This window comes from Vipera berus (genome assembly GCF_964194415.1).
Source record: "Vipera berus genome assembly, contig: HAP1_SCAFFOLD_507, whole genome shotgun sequence".
In the NCBI taxonomy this organism is placed as follows: domain Eukaryota; kingdom Metazoa; phylum Chordata; class Lepidosauria; order Squamata; family Viperidae; genus Vipera; species Vipera berus.
In genome coordinates, this window is record NW_027673280.1 from 1 (window position 1) to 9855 (window position 9855).

At 32.7% G+C, this 9855-nt stretch overlaps 1 protein-coding gene across 1 annotated transcript; it reads left to right on the forward strand.

The window, feature by feature from the left end:
* Nucleotides 1-2856: 2856 nt before the first annotated feature.
* On the forward strand, nt 2857-3517 carry LOC308679421 (ephrin type-A receptor 3-like; the record flags this gene model as incomplete). Its single annotated transcript, XM_081347032.1, has 1 exon — nt 2857-3517. A coding segment is annotated over one exon (661 nt), but the record flags the coding sequence as incomplete, so codon positions are not given.
* Nucleotides 3518-9855: the final 6338 nt, after the last annotated feature.

Below are 9855 nucleotides of genomic sequence, written 5' to 3' on the forward strand. Positions count from 1 at the left end.
GATTGGATCTTAAGTCAATGTTAGCCTTAGAATTGCAAACTCATTAATAGTTATAAAACTGAGTAAAGATTGCTTAAAGTTTGCAGATATTTGTCAACTGTTTCAACTTATGAAACCAATATAAATCTCAATCTTGTATCACAGACAAAATCAATAATGGGAGATTTATTAGGAAAAGAATACTATTGGCTGTTACATTGTTTATTTTGCTAGTTTTTCAAAGGTTAAAATTAAAAAAAACCTTGAACAGTGTATACTGAATAAATAAATCAGAAATTTTAATTTGACTGGCCCAGTTATGAATTGTAGTATAACATATGTACATTGTACAATGTTCAAATGATTTTACATCAATAGATACTAACCAAGAATAATCAAACTCAAAAAATATTAAACTCTCAAGAAAGATGGTTAGTAAATAGTTACCACTTGCTTGAGAATGTTTTAATTTTTTCTCAGTAAATCAATTTCACAATAGGAACATATGGATAGATTCGTCTTGTAGCTTTTATGCTAAAAATTCTGTAGTATGTCTTATGCAATTTAAAATGGATACAACTCTATGCTAAATCAATATTAGTCAGAAGCATAAATTGGCTTCAGAAATGAAATGCAAGATGCTGTCAGTCAAACTTGTTGGAGCATATAAAATTATTTTTCTGACTTTAGAGCAATTAGACAAGCAGCAAGTCAAAATTGCCTGTCCATGCATCTTAAACAAAATCTTCATGGTTATTTTGTCTTCCTTTAGCTGCACTTTGTAAACTATTTTCTTTTTAAAAAAACAGGGACATTTTGAGGTACAAAAGAATTGACATTTACTTTATGACACCTAATCAAAGAATCAAATATTTTTTTTTTCTTTTTTAAATCCACATTTCTAAAAGTAAAACTAGAAATCAAGAGAGCTAACTTTGGATTAGATAAAACACATTCTTTTCTAAGATTATTGTGAAGTCACAATCCATAATTGGACTAATCAAATTAAAATTTCTGAGATTAATTTATTCAGTATACATTGGTGAAGTTTGTCATAATTTTAAAGTTTTATAAATAGATAATTATATCATTTTGCTAATCACTTATGTTTCTCCCAAGATATCTATATGACAAGATAGTTGAGTATTTCATTCTGTAATTGTTTAGATAATCTGTTTTCTGTAAGTGTTTATAATATACTTTAATGTTTTATTTGAATAGCAGACAGCATATTATTTTACCAAATGTTGGAAACTGAACATTACATACATTATGATCAAAAGTGCAATTCACTTGTGAGTAAACTTACTAGGAATAATGGATATTTTTGATTATGATTAAAGTTTAAGAATGTTTGAGGAATGCTGAATTAATTACAATAGTAAAAATAATAATCCTTCACATGTCGAGGCTTTCCAAATTTAAAAATCAAAATTTGCATTATAAACATATTTTATAATTAATTTGCATGGTTCAGAATTACCAAAGCAACCACAAGTAAAGATTAAGTGGTTTTTGTTTCTTTTTCCTGCCTAATAAAACCAACTTTCAAGATTAACAATTTCTTGGGTCCCAGAAAATGGCAAAGTCCTAGAAAATGGTGCTCTAAAGGTGGGGCTTTTTTTCCTCCATGCCAACAAGGAGCTGTTTTTCCTGCCAAAGCTGGTTCTTTGGCAGCTTGCTCCCCAGATTTTTACTGGAGTAACTAGGAATGACCCATGATAACCTTTGGAGAACCACAGACTTGACTGGGGAGAGAAATCTGGATGGTTCCAATTCTTGGTAAGAGTAGCTGGAGTGGCTGGGTCACCATCTTTTTTTGCAGCTGCTTGTATTTTTTAGGTGTGCCTTCTGTTTTTAACATCACTTTTAAAAGTCTAATTGTTAATAGCCTGGCTGAATGCTGACGTGCTTTATGCCCCTTTGCTTGCTTACAATCATAAACTTTTATTTGTTTTATTTCAGTGCTTTAAAATACTTTCTCTGTGTGAGGCTTCTCTTTCTTTCTTTCTTTCTTTCTTTCTTTCTTTCTTTCTTTCTTTCTTTCTTTCTTTCTTTCTTTCTTTCTCTTTCCTTCCTTCCTTCCTTCCTTCCTTCCTTCCTTCCTTCCTTCCTTCCTTCCTTCCTTCCTTCTTTCTTTCTTTCTTTCTTTCTTTCTTTCTTCCTTCCTTCCTTCCTTCCTTCCTTCCTTTCTTTCTTTCTTTCTTTCTTTCTTTCTTTCTTTCTTTCTTTCTTTCTTTTCTTTCTTTCTTTCTTTCTTTCTTTCTTTCTTCTTTTTCTTTTTCTTCTTTGTAGTGAAAGTGACTCAGTCTGTTCTATGGTGGATTCTTATTTTTAAGATTTTGCATTTTATTAGTTTTCCTAAAAGAACTCAGTTGCTTTGCTTTGTCTTTTTTTTTCTTTTCCATCCAATCTGTTGTGAAAATCTTTAGTTCAGCTTTATTATGTCTGCTTTGTTGTGGTATATCCATTTTCTTTCTCATTGGAAGGGAAGTGTTTACACTTTGCTGTAAAAACTGGACAAAAGCAAAGCAACAATAAATTAAGGACTTTTAATATTGTATGCTTTATGTATATCACAATGCCCTCAAAATAGAGACATAAAAGAGAGATGGGCCTCAGATGATTTTAATGTTAAAGTCTTCTTGGAAAAATTGATATTTTTTTGCCAACTTACAAGTTTTAAATGAAAAATGGGTAAAAGGTTTATGAATTTGTAATAAATACATTGTTACACAATGTCATTGTGCTTCTGAAATTATAAGATTTTTCTTTGGTGATAACCTTTAAAAAAATTACCATTTTGTGATTTGTCTGATTATTAGTGACTACATACCCTTTTTTGTTTAGCTAATTTATTTTTATGCTTCTTTTCAGTGGGAAGAAATAAGTGGTGTTGATGAGAACTATACTCCGATCAGAACTTACCAAGTCTGCAACGTCATGGACCACAGTCAAAACAATTGGTTAAGGACAAATTGGATACCACGCAATTCAGCTCAGAAAATTTATGTGGAACTCAAATTTACTCTGAGGGATTGTAACAGTATCCCTTTGGTTCTGGGTACCTGTAAGGAAACTTTTAATTTGTATTATATGGAATCTGATGATGACCATTCTGTCAAGTTCAGAGAACACCAGTTTACAAAGATTGATACCATTGCTGCCGATGAAAGCTTCACTCAGATGGATCTTGGGGATCGGATTCTTAAGCTCAATACAGAAGTTCGTGAAGTAGGACCTGTGAGCAAGAAAGGATTTTATTTGGCTTTTCAAGATGTGGGTGCATGTGTGGCCTTAGTATCAGTGCGAGTGTACTTCAAAAAATGCCCTTTTACTATAAAGAACTTGGCCATGTTTCCAGATACAGTACCTATGGATTCCCAGTCACTGGTGGAAGTGCAAGGCTCTTGTGTTAATCATTCCAAAGAGGAAGACCCACCCAAGATGTACTGCAGCACCGAAGGAGAATGGCTAGTACCCATAGGGAAGTGCTTGTGTAATGCCGGCTATGAAGAAAGAGGCTACGCCTGCCAAGGTAATGGTAACATGATGATTTAAACTTTTTTCAACAGGAACACTACCACTTCAGGTAAGCGAAGAAATGGTCCAGAAACAGGCTGGGTCATCATGGGCAAAATATTTCTCTCTGGTACGCCCAAACTATTATATGCCTTTCAAAAGACAGCAAAAGCATTGCTTGTTATATTTGCTATAATTAAGAAGTAGTATAGTGGGGTTAAGTCTCAGAATGAAGAGAGGTTCGGACTGGTCTATACTTTGGGACCTTTAATTTCAACACTGAAACACTAAAATTTTTCAGTGAGTCTTACTTGAGCTCCTTGGTTTTAAAAGCAGGTGAAAAGACAAGCATATTGTGCATTGCTACACAAATTAGTTTAGCGTGTTGCTGTAGTATTTAAGGCACCAGGCTAGAAACCAGTAGACCAGGAGTTCTAATCCCATGTAATGCACAAAGCCACTTGGTAACCTTTGGTCAGTGTCTCTTTCTCACAGCTGTAGGAATGAGGCAACGGTAAATCACTTTTGAAAAACTGTGCCAAGAAAACTGCAAGGACTTATCCAATTAGTTGCCAGGAGTCAAAAATGTATTCAAAGGCATGTATAAATAAACAAACAAATAAATATTACCCTATCCCAGAATAAAATCCCTACCTCTGTTTCTGCAACATGTTTTCCCCATCTTTATGTACTTTTCTTTTAGACCTATTTACCAAGTATTTTTTTTATCTTTTCTACTTTTTTCTTTAAAGTATTTATCTGTTTCCTGTTTAACTCATTAAATCCATCTACATTGTTCATTTTCCCTTTTCTTAATGATGCTCATCTCCCAAAAATATTTCCTGGGACTCTTATTCCCTGTGGTACAGAGCATTTTCTGATAATGTACCAGTTTGTAGATACTGAACAATGCAGCTTATTTAATATTGTGATTATGCTTTTTTGTTTTCCTTTGTTTCTGCAAAAACATAGTTGAATAAGCTTATTATTTTGTTAATCTTCAGTGAAACACAGTAAAATTTTTAAATAGAATCATTTAAACCTTAAAATTAACATAAAAAGAAACAATTTATATTTGATATATAGATATGCAGTATATTTATTTATATATAAACTTATATCTTAGCACAGATCTTATATATTTTATATAAAATATATTGCTGTTTGTGTCTGTGTTCTTAAAATGAAGTTGGGTGATTTCAGTTTGCTTTAAATCTAGATTATGTATGGGATAGGCGTGAAAGGATTTTTTAACTAGTGCTAAGGACACTAGAAATTCTCCAGCATTCTTGGTGTCAATTCTAAATAAATTTTGTAAAATAAAAATATTTCAAAAATTATTTGAAAGGATAATAGAGTTTGTGGGAAGTTTGTGGGAAGAGAAGACCTGAGCTTTCTTGCACTTGTTTATATTATTAAAGAGTAGATATCTTTTCTTTAAATCAAATCTCCAGCAGGCTGAAGCTTCCCACATTTCCGCAGAGAAAAGATCATAAAAATAAGTTCCATTGGTTTTATTTCTAGTGGAATCGTGCTTTTGAGACATTACTGAAGAAAGAAAGTAATTATGGAGAGATTTAAATAATGCTTTTATCCAGTGTATATATTCAAATGCTCAACTTCTGGCCGTTCGCAAGAAGTAATCCAGCAGGAACTGAAAGTTTAAAAATCTGTTCACATTTTCTCTTTCTTTCTTTCTTTCTTTCTTTCTTTCTTTCTTTCTTTCTTTCTTTCTTTCTTTCTTTCTTTCTTTCTTTCTTTCTTTCTTTCTTTCTTTCTTTCTTTCTTTCTTTCTTCCTTCCTTCCTTCCTTCCTTCCTTCCTTCCTTCCTTCCTTCCTTCCTTCTGAATTTGTGAATTAAATTTGAATTTCTGGATGCAGATCAGGAATCTTCTCACTAATGTATGAAAATTATCACAAGACAGTACTATTGTGTACTTAGGAAAAATGAAAAAAAGCTGAAAAAATTGGCATTAAATCTTACATACGCTGTTCATGTATTTCCTTGACAGAGAACAGACTTTGTAAAGTCTGAATTTCTATTAATAGTTTTAATAATGTTTATGTAATTTCAAATGAGTTATTAAAAATTCTGAACACTATGAAAAAATATGGAAAAAAGAAATATAAGACTCAAATTATACTATAATGTCTTCATGGCTTAATAAAATCAGCGTTTCAGATCCCTTTTGAGAATTGGGCATTGTGTTTAATCCAAATTGAAGACATAGGGTAAACATAAAACTCATTCTGAAATTTGTGTAACACAGATTTAGAATATTACATTTTTTATATCCTGCTTATTTTTCAAGACCTTTTAATTTGGATTTATAACAGTCTGCTCAATCAACATCATTGGCATGTTATGTTTAAAAATAAACTCTGGGGGTTTGTTCCTGGTTTTACAGATGACAACCTAATTTGTATAGATACCAAAGATCTGAGATAAATATATGCCTTTTAGGACAAGCTATTATTAATTGGTTAAGTCTTCATTCAGTTCCAACCCAGTCTGGAAATCTAATATACAGTATCTGTGTTATAAAATATTTTATAATAATATGTAGCCTGTGTATTTGCTTTTTAGAATAAAAAGAACTGCTAGCTTCATTTTGCTTGTAAAAATCTTCCAAGAATTTGGAGTTTGTTAGCAGTTCACAAAGAAACACCTTTACTATAGATGATTTAAAACATATACGATTACAACATTGAAATAACATATTGAATGTTGGTTTCCAGAACAACTATTTAAAAGTCTATCTAACTGTCTGAAGTTAAAGACAAAGCAAGTAATGGGAATTTATCTATATTACCTAATCAACAGAGATAGTTTTATAATTGTTTATTTTAGGGGAAATGGAAAATTATATAAGGCATTCCTGTAGATTCAAGACAGCATCATTCCAAAAGAAGGCATATGTTTACTGAAAGACATATATTTTGAATAAACGTGTCAAAAGAATTTAAAGGAATAGGTGGATTATCTTAAAAATCAGTTTAGTCAATCATGGTATTCAATGTAGCTTAAGAAAATTTTTCTGTTTGGCAATAGCAATAGCACTTAGATTGGCGTCTAGTCATGCCGGCCACATGACCATGGAGACGTCCTCGGACAAGCGCTGGCTCTTCGGCTTTGAAACGGAGATGAGCACCGGCCCCTAGAGTTGGAAACGACTAGCACGCATGTGCGGGGGAACCTTTACCTTTTTAAGTGGTTTACAGAGTTAGCATATTGCCCCCAGCAATCTGGGTTCTCATTTTACCATCCTTGGAAGAATGGAAGGCTGAGTCAACCTTGACCCATTTTAGTTAATATTCCTACTGGACAATTAGCAAAATTCTCTTCAGAATGCTAAATGATAATTTCTTTATTATTTATTTATTTGTATCCCACTTTTATTTTTTTGCAAATAACTCAAAGTGGATAACATATTCAACATACCTTTCTCCTCCTATTTTGCCCACAACAACAACCTTGTGAAGTGGGTTGTCGAGAGAGAGAGAGAGAGAGAGAGAGAGAGAGAGAGAGAGAGAGAGAGAGAGAGAGAGAGAGAGAGAGACCTAAGTCACCTAGCTGGCTTTCATGGCAAAGACTGTATTTGAACTATACATTTAATTAATATATTACATTGTATTATATGCAATGGTGTTTTCAAAGCTAAATAAGCTGAAACATTGCTAAAGGTAAAATAAAAGTTTTGAAATAATCTTTAAGAGTTACCTTACTAGGATTTTGATTATTTCTATATCTGGTTTCAACTTATATTTGATAATAAGGAAAATTAACTCTACATAAAAATATCCCTATTGCAGCTAGGAATAAAAAGAAATTGTGTTACTAATTTGAATAGCGTTACTTTTTGTCATGTTTATTTTAATTTGTATATATCCCCAAACAATACATGAATGAGTAGTAGGTATGAATTGTAGTATTGTTTTTCAAGGGAAGGCATTTATCTAGATTTATGATTGGCTTTCATAGATGGTTTGATCTCATTGTGAATTATTGGAAAAGTTTCTAAAAACCAGATGCACCATCAGTAAATGCCTTCTCATTTATCCAGCAGAAACATCCATAAAGGCATGAAAACCAAGTGAATTGTATGAGTGGTCATTTTTATTCCTACCCCCTATTTAAATTGTTCATTTATAGAAACTTTTCATTTGTTTATTTAAAATCTATATATTATGCCTGTGATATAATACCTGCATAACAATAGTTTGATTCTCTGACTGGTTGTTTCCTCTGTTATATTTATGCTTAGAGCTAATAGGGTGGCTTGTTAGTTGAAGGATGAAATATATAATAGCTGTTAACAGATTTTGATAAAGAACTATTTTATAAATGGGTATGTTCTGATGATAAATGAATATGCAGTAAAATTATGAGTTATTTCATTTTGAAGTGAAGTGCTTTATATGCTCATCTACGTGGCTATAGCCTAAAATAGCTTTTAAAGATACTGTGTCAATTGCGGAAAAATATGGCTTCTTTATTAATTGGAAGAGCATGTGTTGCTCATGTTCTCATGCATTGGAAAACACAATCCTAATCATTATTATATCTATCTTTTAATAATAATTGGGGCCTAAGAATGTAGAGATGATTTTTTTTTGCACTTGTGGAGCCCTTCTTCAGTTATGATTGCAAGAAATTGGTAATACTGTTTTATAACCATTTTGTGATTTTAAAATAATTCAGAGTGAGTTTCAAAAATAAAGAAAATAATGATGGTTGTGGTGATGATGATGATGATGGTTATAATGCACACCTAAAATTCTCAATGTTAGTATCATGGTCCTGTGCATTTTGCATCATCACCTTCCTTTTTCCATAGGTTTGTGTGCTTCCCAATAAAAATACTATCTATTCCAGATGTCTCCAACATTTCTGGGCTTGTGGACTGGAGGGAAGGAGAGCAGGTTCAAAATTGGTGCGTGTGCACGTGCACATGCGTGCACACACAGGGCCATGCACACTGGTGTGGAACTAGTGGCCCCATTCACACATGGGGCCTGAATGGCTGCATCCCCTCACAGCAGCTAGCGGCCCTTTTATTTATTTATTTATTTATTTTATTAATTAGATTTCTATACCGCCCTATTCCCGAAGGACTCATCCATTTCATTTCATGCATGCTCCAATGGGTTGTGGACACCTACCCGCACTAGCGGCCCTGTTTGTGCCCATGCACATGTGCAAATGGGAGTGTGAGCACAAGCACGAGTGGGGGAAATGCATACCCACATGTGTGTGCACCGGCCAGCCATTTCCATGGCCCACTGGCCAAGAGCCTGCGGCCTACTCTCGGGCCACGGCCCATAGGTTGAGGACCCCTGATCTATTCTGTTGTAAATAAAACACTTTGTCATTAATGAAATGAACTTTAATGAATCTGTCTGATAATTCGTTTATCAGATTTTTTTGATAAAAGAATATATACCCATAAATTTATTTAGTTATATTTATATACCGCCCTATTCCCTGAGGACTAAATGTCTAAATATCTCAGACATCTGATGTTTTGCAAAACTGTCAATTTGTTCATGATATTATTACCAATTATTGCCAAGTAGTTTTTGTAACATTTCTTCAAAACATTTTTTTCTTTGTTTTATATATTGTTTACTTTGTAGTTCTATATTTGTCTACAAGTAGATATTTCAAGTTTAAAAAGAAAAGACTGATATGAATACAGAGCTAGTACCTATGAAAGCTATGAGTTATGAGCCATGGAAGTAACATCATACAACCATGTTGGTTAGAAACAAAGTCAAAATGTATACAAACAGATTTAAGAAGTGGGGGTCATATTAGTTTTTCAGACTTGGTATAAGGAATACTCACAATTTTCATTTGAAAATTAAATATAAATCTGTGGAATCCTTGGTGCTCCTTGAGTTTGATTGCTTGCAGATGTTTCATTATCCAACAAGATATCATTATTGCTGGCGACTGGGACTATGAGGTTTGCTCTATGGTTATTTATAGTAGCTTGCACTGCCAGTGTTGTGAGGGTGTACTTGGTACTTCCTTGATTAGGGTATTTTTTTTTCTTACTGTTAATTCTGACTTAGCTGAGTGTTGGCTGCTGAAAAGGACAATATAAATCTGTCCACAGGGTTCCCTTTGTATTTTGGAATTCAATTTGTACTGTAAATGTTTTTAACTAGCATGGAATTGTATTTTCCTGATTATTTATTGTATATTCTTTCACATATATTTTCAAAAGCTTTTTCATATTTTTATATATGATACAAATCAAAAAACCCATTTATAAAATGAAAGTTTTCAAAATACATTTCTTGGAAGAATGTCAATGTTTTTTTTAAAAAAATCTCACAAAAGTAAAT